This window comes from Ranitomeya variabilis, chromosome 8 (assembly GCF_051348905.1).
Source record: "Ranitomeya variabilis isolate aRanVar5 chromosome 8, aRanVar5.hap1, whole genome shotgun sequence".
Taxonomy (NCBI): domain Eukaryota; kingdom Metazoa; phylum Chordata; class Amphibia; order Anura; family Dendrobatidae; genus Ranitomeya; species Ranitomeya variabilis.
Genome location: NC_135239.1, coordinates 40,497,243 through 40,511,857, shown reverse-complemented (window position 1 = coordinate 40,511,857; position 14,615 = coordinate 40,497,243). Strand labels below are relative to the sequence as shown.

General features: G+C 42.6%; 1 protein-coding gene across 3 annotated transcripts in view; it reads left to right on the top strand.

Annotated features, from left to right (window-relative positions):
- The window catches only part of SEC16B (SEC16 homolog B, endoplasmic reticulum export factor), a 203,089-nt gene that overhangs the window by 54,821 nt on the left and 133,653 nt on the right, over positions 1-14,615 (top strand). For all 3 annotated transcript variants that reach the window (XM_077277621.1, XM_077277622.1, XM_077277623.1), the window contains 4 exons: positions 3,397-3,532; positions 6,281-6,508; positions 9,675-9,772; positions 10,192-10,273. In XM_077277621.1, the coding sequence (XP_077133736.1) occupies positions 3,397-3,532; positions 6,281-6,508; positions 9,675-9,772; positions 10,192-10,273 (544 nt within the window). The remainder of the gene's footprint in view (positions 1-3,396; positions 3,533-6,280; positions 6,509-9,674; positions 9,773-10,191; positions 10,274-14,615) is intronic.

Here is a 14,615-nt window from a genome sequence, read left to right as displayed (position 1 = left end):
TGAATTATGCAATATTCCTTAAGTTCAATGAAGTAATAAAAGCGGCTTCTCCATGTGTTCTGTTAATTTCATACATTATATTATCATTATCATCATCTGCCTGTAACAACTCTCTGCACGTCTCCGATACTCTGACCATAAAACATTTCTGACAATGAAATTCTGGCATGGAACCAGATCAGTTTTAACACTTATCCTGTAAATAATTAAAACATAAAATAAAATTAAAGACTAAGCCAGAACGAATGGGCAAATATGCAAAATGAGATTGTAAATGTTCGCTAATTGCATTTATCTCAATAGCAACAAAACACTGACAGCCAAAATAGAATGAAAAAGCAAAAAAAAAAGTAATAGTAATTGAGACATGACACTGGGAATACAATAAACGATAAAACATGGATGGTAAAACATAAAATAACGTTAAAGAACATGAGATTATAGTAATTAATGTGCACCTGTCACTAACATACTCTGCCCCTGTTGCAGTCCTGATTGTGTTTGTCAGTAATCCTGGTTGTGGTGCTAATAGAAACACCGGTCAGCACAAACACCACCGAGCCAGAATGATTGAAACTTCAAAACTCGCTAGTCTGGTTGACCGTCCAATCAAAAGGACAGAAGACCAATCAAGGTATAGGCTTGGCATCCAATAAGCTCCATATGCAGCCTATTTAAATCCCATGTGTCCCGACCTACCTATTGTATACTTTTTGCTTACTTCCTTGTGCACTTTACAATTTCTTCTCTGTGTTTTTACCCCGACTGCCCTCACTTGTTTGACAGCCTGGATTCTGACCCTACTAACCCTAACTGGATATGGACATGGATTAAATTTTGTCCTTGTTCTTGAATCTTTGGTTCTGATGTTGCTTGCTTGTTTTTTCTTTCCTCAGTCTTGCTCCACCAGCCAGCAACTGTTCCAAAGATTCAACTTAAGGGACCCTGTCCTTATGTAGAGATTTAAGTTTGGAAGCCAGCACCCCCCTAAACCGTGATAAGTTGAATGCTTAGTGTTATGTCTGGCCATGTAAGCCCTCTTTGGTGTTGATGGTTGTTGTAACAATCCATCAAGTCAAAGAACAAAGGTTCCTTTCTGAAGCTGCTCGCTTGCTACACTACCAGCTATATCATGGTAGCGAGCGGTGGCTGCAGAGAGAGACATGGGAAGAGAATGTACCAGCCCACATTGTGTGAATGCCCGTATTGATTCTGTGTGCACGCGGTTGACTCGGAGAGTGTTAGTGTACATGCACAGACTTGCAGCTTCAGTCCAGGCAGTGTTCGATTTGGGTAAGTGAGCACCGTCAATCAGAAGCTGGGGAAATTCTCAAAATTAAAATTGAGGTGGCATAATGTGTTATGACCCCAGTGGACAGGGTCTCAGAGGAACGTGTAAGTCTGCGAGATTCAAAAATCCAGCTCATAGGGCTGTGGTAACTGGGTTGACCAAATAGCTACTCCTAACGCCAACACTAGAAGTAGCCGGGGATCATGCCTACGGTGATCGCTAGATGACTCGCGCCAGCCGGAGAATCTAACTACCCCTAGGAGAAGAAAACAAAGACCTCTCTTGCCTCCAGAGGAAGGGACCCCAAAGCAAGATACAAGCCCCCCACAAATAATAACGGTGAGGTAAGAGGAAATGACAAACACAGAAATGAACAAGGTTCAGCAAAGAGAGGCCAGCTTACTAATAGCAGAATATAGCAAGATAACTTATCTGGTCAACAAAAACCCTATAAAAATCCACGCTGGAGATTCAAGAACCCCCGAACCGTCTAACGGTCCGGGGGGAGAACACCAGCCCCCTAGAGCTTCCAGCAAAGGTCAGGATACAGATTGGAACAAGCTGGACAAAAATACCAAACTAAACAAAAGCAAAAAGCAAGGAAGCAGACTTAGCTTGAAATACAGGAACCAGGATCATAGGACAAGAGCACAACAGATTAGCTCTGATTTCAACGATGCCAGGCATTGAACTGAAGGTCCAGGGAGCTTATATAGCAACGCCCCTGAACTAACGGCCCAGGTGAGGATATAGGAAAAGACAGAAGCTCCAGAGTCAAATCACTAATGACCACTAGAGGGAGCAAAAAGCAAAATCACAACAATAATGGTTCATTGAGCCCAAGTCCCCCGTGACTTTCTCAGGCACTGTACCACTAACATGTACAGTGATTGTATGATTTTTATAGAGGCTAAGTCCCCTACATCCCTGAACAGCCAGTTTGTTATATGAATTACAGCGATATGAGTTCTTAGTGTGGATCTGTCCCTGATACAATCTGCATGCACTGTTAAATAGATCCCTGAAAAGATTGGTGTACTTATTGTGAAAATCTATGTCATAAGGTCTATGTAATCAATTTATCATTATATTAGAATGAGCAATATATGAGTACAGCTTAAAACGTACAGACTGACAGCTCTCTGTAGTCTAACTTGTTTATTGTCAAAAGATGGCTGTGTAGAACCAAAATATATGTGGTAAAACTACAAGAATACAAATAACAGGTATAAATATTGAGCTTAGAATATCACATATGACATTTACAATTAACAGTAAAGCACACAGCAAGGTGAAGCTTGCACATGTGAACACATGACCTAGCAACAATCACCTGCTGATTTAACAACAACAACACCACAAGAACAGAGATTATTCCCTTACCAGATATACTTTGTCCAGAATAATGGAGTTTAAGTAAGATAATGCTGAGAAAAAGACACACACGCAGGTGTCTGGAAAACGTCTGTATCAAAATACCTTTAACCAGCATGCATAGGACTCTCCTGCAATGCAACTGACTGCTTTACAGAAAAACAACATGCAATACAATTAAATGTCACCAGATGGTGGGATTACCACATTAGACATCACTAACAGAGTATTACAGCTTTTTGAAGTGACAACAGTATTTTAAAATCATCTTTTACCCCAATAGGCAGAACACTGTATTGTGAAATCTGGTGACAGATTAGCTTTACACACCTGTTTATTTTTAGTATAAAACTCAGCATTTCTAAACTTCTATGATAGTCCTGTAATATTATATTCTTTTCTGTAAATTATTAAACAAAAAGAAATAAAAAGCAAACCCTTATTCACCGAATACTTTGTGTCAGGAATCTTATAAAAATACTGGAGATGTACATTAAAAAATAATGGTAAACTATTCAATGTGTCATCTATACCCAGTGCAAGAATCAAACAGAAATTTAAATATAATATTTGGCATGAAATGCGTCTCTTTGTAAAGTTCTCTATAATGTATAGTTGTCTTAGACTATTTTTAATCAAATGGGATGTTATTTTTTTCCATATAAATCCACTTAATCAACAGGCATGTAGGTATCCTCTGGACTAATATCTCTCCTCTTGGCATCCTACAGGGAGGATTTACATAAAGTAGATGTAATGAACTATTGCCAGCAGAACGTGAGCCAGTGTCTGCGCTCGCAGGGTGCAAAGAGCCGCGACAACGCATTGCTATGGCAGGTGCTGTTGCAGATGTGTCGGCAGAATGGGGTATGTGGAACACAATATTGCAAATCTGCCTTGCATTAGCAATGAACAAATGTCACTTTGCAACATCCATGGAGTGCTGTTTCAATATACATTTATAGCACAGTCGATCATATATTATGTAAATATGGTTTTCCGTAATTAACATTATGCAGATTGCTTTTATGCATGTGGTTTTCAGCCAAGAGTCCTGGTTTGTAGTAATTAATTGCTTTGTTTGTATGATAGTGTTTAAGAGTCTGGGAGGATTTAACCAATCGTTGTGCAGTTTTTAGTTAATATTTAAAGGATCTGGAGGCTCGTGGATTTCCACCACCTGTCCATGGGCATTTTACTTTAAAACTTTATAAACTTTATCTATTTAGGTTGGTAAATACATAGAAACTGTAAAAAGAAAGTCTGCTGTGTGTTGCTTCTACTGAGAATGATCTCTTAATTTTTTTTAATATTTACAGACATTTATGGGGTTATCTGGGCCAAAAGAAAAAAAAAGTTCCCCATGGGATTACAGCTGTAAAAAATAACAAATTAAGTGATGCCTCTCGGTAGTCACCTGGATCCAGTGTAGGCCTCTATGTAGTCTGCTCTGACACAGGAAGAGGAAATGTTGCAGCCTGTGATTGGATGTAGCGGTCAGGTGACTTGAGCATCATCACATCACCTGACTGCTGCAACCAATCACACGCCGCAGTGGTCCTGCTGCTGGTGGAACGGTGACGTTTCCTCTTCCTGTGTCAGTGCAGACTAGGAAGCGGCCTGTGATGGATCCTAGTGGGTGCTGGTAAGTATCTGTAAGTTTGGTATTTTGTACAGCTCCAAGCCCATAGAGAACTTTTCTTTTTGCTCGGGCAACCCCTGCAAAGTATTGAATGATTTCCATCTTCTTAGTTTTTTTGCATTTTCTCTCTATATTTAGACTTTAGACATATGGAAATATACTTAAAATATTTTACTTTTAAACTGAATCATTTAGATCCAAAGTTCTGTACTAATTTTTGGTTTTTAAATAATTTATTGATTTTGCATATAGGGCTCCAAATCACCAGCATAACCATAAAGATAAAACAGATCTGTCACCAGATTTCTAAATACAAACTACATAGAATGTTAAGTAGATGACGCTGGTGGATTTAATTTGACACTTCATGTCAGAATCTCTGTACAGACCTTTTTTAAAGTTTTCCTTCCTTAAACGGGTAGTCTCATCTCCAAGATCCTATCCCATTATATAGTAGGTGTAGTAATAATAATACTATCAAATACCTCCATTTAGAAATGTAGAATAGTTCTGTGACCTGTTAGATCGCTCTTGTGTTAGCTGGGCTAGCTGGAAGTCACTTCTCAATGTAAGTCTATGAACGGGGCCAGAACAAGGCTCTCATAGATTTACTTTGAGAACTTGTGACCATTACTTCTAACTTCTGGTCTGTCAGAAGTTGCGGTCACAAGATGTCAGCACGGGACCGGAGCGCTGCCGGGAAGAGCTGAAGACGGTGGCTGGTATGTAACTTAGTTTAGTAGCACCATTCCAGCGCTGACATAAAAATCAGCGGTGCTTTAAATAAAAGTGATCATTGTATCACACTTCACAGTACACACTATATAAGACTGGAGTACTTACTTTGAAAATTCCTGGGTGCATGGCTGAATGGCTCAAATTATAACGAGCATGTATGGCAAGGGAAATTTCACATATACAGTCATTCTGAAATGGATTTTCCAAGTAAGTACACCAGCCTCATTAGCTCCAGCAAAACTATTTAATATTGTATGCAGCTTTGTATTATGACATCTGAAGACAATCCCAAGACTATTTATATGTAACATACTATTACACTTGTAGTAACCTATTTCCACCGATGTCCATTTTCCAACCTGTGTTCCGGGATTCGCTTTGGACCTTGTGTTGGGATTTCCTGTTGTATGGCACGTCATCAGAGCTGCGTCTAAAGGGGTTTAGCCAACTGTACATTTCAATGGCTAAATCAACTGCCTTCTCTGTTAATATATAGGCTGTGACAGCCCAGCCAGCCACTACAAGTGCCTTATTAAGTTATATGTACCGTAATTACAATAGAAGCACATTATTTTTTTGGGTGGTGATTGAACAACCCTTTCTACTCTCCCTATATTGTCTTCTTGTAATCTTATTGAGAAATTGTCTACGACTGACGCCCACCTGTCAATTTTTGACATTGAGGTTGGGCACCCAGGGGTATTGTATGACCGCAGTAGACATTAGACCCAGCTGGCCATACCCAATAGATCCATGTGGCAGCAATCTTTTATGTATGAGAACAGCTCAAGAGACTCTGGGCTTTGGTAGACATTGGAATGACAGCTCTTGGTGGCTGTTATACCCTGACATTTCCTCAACTCTAGTTGCTTATTCCTCCATTGAAAGACATGTAGTTTGGCCAAGTCTGATTGGCCATAGCCCCAAATGCATGTTCATGGACGTACTTGAGAAAGATTGCTGACGTTTTTGTCCAGCACCCAACAGCTCATTAATATGGCTGGCATAAACCATTTGGTATCTTACAAGATTTTACTGTGTGATAATTGTTTTAGTTTCGATAAGCTGTAGACTAGGAAATACTTCCCTACCGGAAGTAACCAAAATGTTATCTGCATCGTTAGAGAAGTGCACAGTCATTGCCGCCAACTGGATAGAAATATCCTTTCCTATTTATAGTTACAGATTTATTTTATCTATGACATTGTTTTTTCACAAGATCGTTCTTTCTTTAGTGTATTACTGGGACTGACCTGGCTGATCTATTACTCCAAGACTGTAAGCGGGAGAGATACCGAAAAGAGCAAGAGCACAGCGAGCTCATCTCTCTGGGTGATGAACCACCTCTCATTCCTAATGGCGCACAAATGGATCTTCTAACTGGAGAGATTCCATCTAATGCTGAAACAACTGCGCAGGCCGTGGAAAAATTCACAAAGTTGCTCTACTTTGGTCGAAAAAAAGCAAGTTGTCCATCTTAAATTCACAACATCATGCTCTTTATTGGCGTCTTAAAAGTCTCTTATCATACTTTAGCCTTTTTGAGGATCACAATTAACTTTATTAACCAATTTACTTCTGTTCTTGGCTGCATTCTAATTCATGATTCAAGCTTACCTTCCCAGATACTGATCATGGATATGAGTCTTTACCTGAGTTGTTCATAGAATCATAGAATGTTAGAGTTGGAAGGGACCTCCAGGGTCATCGTGGACAACTCCCTGCTCAATGTAGGATTCACTATACCATCTCAGACAGATGTCTGTCCAGCCTTTCATATACATTGAACCTATTCCACATTGATGACCTTAAAGGGAATCTGTCACCCCATTTTTCGTATATAAGCTGCTGCCACCGCCATTAGGGACTTATCTACAGCATTCTGTAATGTTGTTGATAAGCCCCCGATGTAATCTGAAAGTTAGATTATACTCACCCAGGGGCGGTCCCAATGCGGTCCGATGGGCGTCGCGGTCCGGGTCCGGCGCCTCCCATCTTCATATGACATCCTCTTCCTTGCTTCCTGTCGTGGCTCCTGCGCAGGCGTACTTTATATGCCCTCTTAAGGGCAGAGCAAAGTACTGCAGTGCACAGGCGCCGGGAAAGGTCAGAGAGGCCCAGCGCCTGCGCGCTGCAGTACTTTGCTCTGCCCTCGACAGGGCAAATAAAGTACGCCTGGGCCGGAGCCGCGACAGGAAGCAAGGAAGAGGACATCATTGCATGAAGATGGGAGGCGCAGAACCCGGACCGCGACGCCCATCGGACCGGACCGCACCGGGACCGCCCCTGGGTTAGTATAATCTAAATTGTTTTTCTTATCATTCAGGTTACATCGGGGGCTTATCTACAGCATTACAGAATGCTGTAGATAAGCTCCTAATGGCGGTGGCAGCAGCTTATATACAAAAAGTAGGTGACATTCCCTTTAAGTTGGGATATTGGTTAGTAAATGATGATCACTGAGATCTGCTCTGTGGACAGAGCTTAAACTAACTTCTAAGACTTGAAGTCATTATGAGGACTTATGTAAAGCTTCCCACACACATAAGATAAAAGTTGTCCAAAATTGCTAATTTTGATCATTTTGCTCAATCAATTATGTTTTTTGGTCACAAGCAGACTATTTGTTGCCAAAAATGTCACAGGTTAGATTTTTTTTTTTCACAAACTGCACAGTGTTTTTGCATGATTGATCAATTTGCACCTTGCATAGATCCTCTGTCATTTTTAATACTGTCTGCCTGATCTGGCATTTTTGGCTGCCATGTTGCTGGCTGGATTGATCCTATGAACGCTCCAACAGACAATTGATCAGCACACTGGGTGATTACAGTCGCCAGCTGATTTCACAATATACTTACTTTACTATTCTGTACTTTCCAGGGTTCCTGCTCCTACTTCTTCTCTGGCCTCTGCATTATCTCTGTTGCTAAGAAGACTCTGATAATCATTATATGTTGTTCTCTGCCTTCCAGTCTTCAATTGGAGACACATCCAGACGCATGCCTTTGATTCTTAACTTTTCACACATCGTAATTTGCTGGGCAGTTAACTTAATTTGACTTTTTGACATAAAAGGAGTTGACCACATATTTTTTTCAACCATGAAGAACACCCTAAATAAAAAAAATATACATTACACGATTTATCGATCCCTTGCTGCTCTTCCTCCTATTCTTCCCAGGTCATCGTTGTTCTCCATTCATGCTGTTCCATTTAGATGTGCTTGTGACCACTGCAGCCAATGATGGGCTGCAGAGGTGTCAGCAAGTCACCCCCAGTCACATGTCTATTTGTTATCTGGATCAAATAAGATATGTTTAGAACATTGGGGACCTAAGCAGCCTGGGAATGAGAGCAGCGATTGATTGATAAAGTGACTATCCCTTATTCTTTCAATTAAGAGCAGAGTTGCACAACCTTTTTCAATCCAAGGGCCATATTGTCAGATGGAACCAAACCCAAGGGCTGCAATATTGCCACAGTATTTACCTTTTGAGTCATCTATTGCATATTAAAAGTAATCACCAAAGATGTCTAATAGATGTTGGTTCCATTTTAGAGCTCCCAAATATCAGCAAGGTAGAGGTACCTTCTCATGGGTTTGCAGTCCAGAAAGAAAGAGAATATGCATTCAGCTCTCTCCATTGTACTACTGTATATGCCAGAAGTTGAAACAATCAAGTGCTTTGCTTCTTCTATGAACTACAATGTACGGCACTATGCAACACTAGTCTTGTCCATGACATGGAAAATACATGAGACCAGACATTATCATGTCTGAGAGCAGACGGTTGAGAGCCACACAGAAGGGTATTGCGGGCCTTAGGTGGCCCCCTGACCGCAGGTTGTAAACCTCTGCTTTACAGCATTGTGTTTCTGAATGGTTAATGCAATGTATTTGTAAAACTCATTAAATTAAAGAGGTTATCCACTACTTTAGCGTTGATGATCTATTCCTAGGATAAGTCATCAATGTCTGATCGATCAGGGTCCAACACCCATCACCTCCATTGTTCTTCGTGTTGGCGGACGGAAATGCTCACTTGCGGAGTTGGCCATCTTCTGATAGTGGTCACGGCATGGGACTACACATCTACCTACAATTCAAATCAATAGGAGGCGGATGTGCAGTACATGGCCGCTGCGACTATCGAAGATGGCCAACTTTGCAAGTGAGCATTTCTGGTTGCCGACACAGAGAACACCTGATCGGCAGGGGTGTTGAACCCCAACTGATCAGACATTGATAGGATAGGTCATCAATACTACAGTAGTGGACAACCTATTTAAAGCAGAAAGTCTAAAATTCATTGTGATGATGTACAGGGGCTCCATTATGAAAAGTTTGTCACTTCCCGAATACTTTTGGACCTAAATATATATATCTGTACAATACATATAATATACACTGTAATTCCGAACTCTCAAACTCTGTTTTTTATAAATGCTAATCACTGTCCTTGTCTTTTCCAACACTTACTAATTGCACAGATCTATAAACCTTAAGAGTTAGAAATAAACCTACTTCGCCCACTCAGCTTTTCTTTTGTACTGTGTTTTTTTTCTTTGCTTTGCATTTATTGAAGTATTTTGCATTTTCCTTGCTAATATGTCACATTTTACAAGGAAGCCGTTGATTGGGCGATGAAATGTCAGCTTTGGGGGCACTCTTTGTTTCTCGCCAGCAAGATGGATTCAAGGACCTACAGCTGGGTAATGGCGAGGTAAATGCACTTTTGTCTGATCTGTTATCATCCTTATCTTCCTAACAGCCACAGACAGGAAAGTGTTATTATGAGTTGTAATTTAATAGCGGCAGAAGGGGAAGGGATTAGGCTGCCCTGCAGAGAGGATAGTAGGAGATTCTTGTAATTAGACAGGAGATGAAGCAGGGCTGTAAGACCAGCGATTACTTGTAAAGAATCTAGTTGGAGGAGGTCGCTCATTACTTGTAGGGAATGTAATTGATTGGGCCATGACTGTACGGAAAATTATTGAATAAACATAACAGTCCGGGTTGGGAATTGATCACACATTACTTGCGGATAGAATAATCCTCACAGCGTGCACTATCTCTCATCCCATTTCCTTCTCGGTAAGGTTACTAATTTAGTATCAATGATGGTTTTGTTGCTATTTTCAGGTTTACTAGCACTTTGGCTGTCAATGACCCATTACAAACCCTGTTTCAGCTAATGACTGGTCGCATACCGCAAGCTGCATCCGTGAGTTTGATTTTTCTTCTTGCTGCAACATACAGACTAAGGGTAGCCGATACGCCACGGGTTGTAATGCCTGATATCCGGCAAGCTGGGAAAAATTGGCCCATGATATGGAGAGATAATAATATCTCTAAGTGCCCAGTAACAGAAAAAAAAGTAATTTTCCCACATTAAAATGTTCTGCGCCGTAATCAAGATCTGTCCATTTTCACACCAGGTATGAGGATGGGTAGATGTTTCATCAACAGTTGTGCCGAATATCTCGTCACTCTGGTAGAGATGAGCTGATCGATTTGTGACAAATCAAAATAGTCATATGTTACAAACAAATTGAGATTCACCTGAATCCAAATATTTCATGATTTGATTTGCACAAATCCAGCAAAATTGGCATCAGTGTCAGACTAGGTTTGGAAAGGCCCACCAATAACATTGATTATTATTATTATTTATTTATATAGCTCCATTAATTCCATGGTTCTGTACATGAGAAGGGGTTGCATACAAAGTTACAGATATCGTTTACAGTAAACAAATTTTACAATGACAGACTGGTACAGAGGGAAGAGGACCCTGTCCTTGCGGACTTACATTCTACTGGATAATGGGGAAGAGACAGAAGGTCGGAGGTGCAGCAACATCGGTGGTGGTGAGGTGGCAGCTCGGGTAGCGGTTAGGCGGCAGCTTGGGTGGTGGTGAGGCGGCAGAATGGTTATTGCAGGCTGTAAGCTTTGCTGAAGAGATGGGTTTTCAGGTTCCGTCTGAAGGATCTGAGGGTGGTGGATAATCGGACATGTTGAGGCATGGAATTCCAGAGGATGGGGGATATTCGGGAGAAATCTTGGAGGCGGTTGTGTGAGGAACGAATAAGTGTGGAGGAGAGTAGGAGGTCTTGTGAGGATTGAAGATTATGTGAGGGAAGATATTGGGAGATTAGTTCAGAGATATAGGGAGGGGACAGGTTGTGGATGGCTTTGAAGGTCAGTGTTAGTAGTTTGAACTGGATTTGTTGGGGAATTGGGAGCCAGTGGAGGGATTTGCAGAGGGGAGAAACAGAGGAGTAGCGAGGAGAGAGGTGGATTAGTCAGGCAGCAGATTTGAGGACAGACTGGAGTTGTGCAAGAGAGGTAGTGGGGAGACCACAGAGGAGGGTGTTGCAGTAATCAAGGCGGGAGATAATGAGGGCATGTGTCATGAATCCCCAATGGCTAGGGATAGCACAGGACAAGCAAAGTATAACAAATATCGGACGAGCTCTAGGGTGATGGAACCTGGGCTGACCGCTGCCCTACGCCTGACAAACGCAACTAGAGATAGCCAGGGAGCGTTCCTACGTTGGTTCTAGACGCCACGCACCAGCCTAAGAGCTAACTAGTACTGCAGAGAAAACAAGACCTCCCTTGCCTCCAGAGGAATTAACCCCAAAGGTATAGTTGCCCCCCACATGTATTGACGGTGAAATGAGAGGAAGGCACACACATAGAGATGATGTATATAGCTTTAGCAAATAGAGGCCCGCTGAAAACTAGAAAGCAGAATGATACAAAAGGGGACTGAGCGGTCAGCAAAAAACCCTAATCAAAAAAACCATCCTGAGATTACAAGAACCCATGTGCCAACTCATGGCACATGGGGAGAACCTCAGTCCACTAGAGCAACCAGCTAGCATAGAGACATTCTAAGCAAGCTGGACCAAAAACCAAACAACTGAAAATCAGCACTTAGCTTATCCTGAAAGATCTGGGAGCAGGTAGGCAGGAACCAAACAGAGCACATCTGAACACATTGATAGCCGGCAAGGGAAATGACAGAAAGGCCAGGTAAAATAGGAAACACCCAGCCTCTGATGGACAGGTGGAAACCAAAGGCCGCAACCCACCAAAGTCACCCAGTACCAGCAGTAACCACCAGAGGGAGCCCACCAACAGAATCCACAACAGTACCCCCCCCTTGAGGAGGGGTCACCGAACCCTCACGAGAACCCCCAGGGCGATGAGGGTGAGCTCTATGGAAGGCGCGGACCAAATCAGTCACGTGAACATCGGAGGCGACCACCCAGGAATTATCCTCCTGACCATAACCCTTCCACTTAACCAAATACTGGAGTTTGCGTCTGGAAACACGAGAATCCAAGATCTTTTCAACAACATACTCCAATTCTCCCTCCACCAGCACCGGAGCAGGAGGCTCGACCGAAGGAACAACGGGCACCTCATACCTCCGCAACAACGACCGATGGAACACATTATGAATAGCAAACGATGCTGGGAGATCCAAATGAAAAGATACAGGGTTAAGAATCTCCGAGATCCTATAAGGACCGATGAACCGAGGCTTGAACTTAGGAGAAGAGACCTTCATAGGGACAAAACGAGAAGACAACCACACCAAGTCCCCGACAAGAAGTCGGGGACCCACGCGGCGACGGCGATTAGCAAACTGCTGAGTCTTCTCCTGAGATAACTTCAAATTGTCCACCACCTGATTCCAAATCTGATGTAGCCTGTCCACCACCACGTCCACTCCAGGACAATCCGAAGATTCCCCCTGACCAGAGGAAAAACGAGGATGAAACCCCGAATTACAAAAAAAAGGAGAGACCAACGTGGCAGAACTAGCCCGATTATTAAGAGCAAATTCGGCCAGTGGCAAAAAAGCAACCCAGTCATCCTGATCAGCAGAAACAAAACACCTCAAATAAGTTTCCAAGGTCTGATTAGTTCGCTCCGTCTGGCCATTCGTCTGAGGATGGAATGCAGACGAGAAAGACAAATCAATGCCCATCTTGGCACAAAACGTCCGCCAAAATCTAGACACAAACTGGGATCCCCTGTCAGAAACGATATTCTCCGGAATCCCATGCAAACGAACCACGTTCTGAAAAAACAAAGGAACCAACTCAGAGGAGGAGGGTAACTTAGGCAAGGGCACCAAATGAACCATCTTAGAAAAGCGGTCACACACAACCCAGATAACGGACATTTTCTGTGAAACCGGGAGATCAGAAATAAAATCCATGGAAATGTGCGTCCAAGGCCTCTTCGGGATGGGCAAAGATAACAACAACCCACTAGCCCGTGAACAGCAAGGCTTAGCTCGAGCACACACTTCACAAGACTGCACAAAGGTACGCACATCCCTAGACAAGGAAGGCCACCAAAAAGACCTGGCCACCAAATCTCTTGTACCAAATATTCCAGGATGACCAGCCAACACAGAAGAATGGACCTCGGAGATGACTCTACTGGTCCAATCATCCGGAACAAACAGTCTTTCTGGTGGACATCGATCCGGTTTATCCACCTGAAACTCCTGCAATGCACGTCGCAAGTCTGGGGATACGGCGGACAATATTACCCCATCCCTAAGGATACCAGCAGGCCCAGTGTCTCCAGGAGAATCAGGCACAAAACTCCTGGAAAGAGCATCTGCCCTCACACTCTTTGAACCTGGCAGGTATGAAACCACGAAATTGAAACGAGAAAAAAATAATGACCAACGAGCCTGTCTAGGATTCAAACGCCTGGCAGACTCAAGGTAAATGAGATTCTTGTGATCAGTCAAGACCACCACGCGATGTTTAGCACCCTCAAGCCAATGACGCCACTCCTCAAATGCCCACTTCATGGCCAAAAGCTCCCGATTACCCACATCATAATTGCGCTCGGCGGGCGAGAATTTTCTAGAGAAGAAAGCACATGGCTTCGTCACCGAGCCATTAGAACTTCTCTGTGACAAAACCGCCCCCGTTCCAATCTCGGAAGCATCAACCTCCACCTGAAAGGGAAGTGAAACATCTGGTTGACACAACACAGGAGCAGAAGAAAACCGGCGCTTAAGTTCCTGAAAGGCCTCCACGGCCGCAGGAGACCAATCAGCAACATCAGCACCCTTTTTAGTCAAATCAGTCAAAGGTTTAACAATACTGGAAAAATTAGCAATGAACCGACGATAAAAATTAGCAAACCCCAAGAACTTCTGAAGGCTCTTAACAGATGTAGGTTGTGTCCAGTCACAAATAGCCTGAACCTTAACAGGATCCATCTCAATAGTAGAAGGAGAAAAAATGTACCCCAAAAAAGAAATCTTCTGGACTCCGAAGAGACACTTTGAGCCCTTCACAAACAGAGAATTGGCCCGCAAAACCTGAAACACCTTCCTGACCTGTAGAACATGAGACTCCCAGTCATCAGAAAACACCAAAATATCATCCAAATACACAATCATAAACTTATCCAGATATTCACGGAAAATATTGTGCATAAAGGACTGAAAGACTGACGGAGCATTGGAGAGTCCAAAAGGCATTACCAAATACTCAAAATGGCCCTCAGGCGTATTAAAT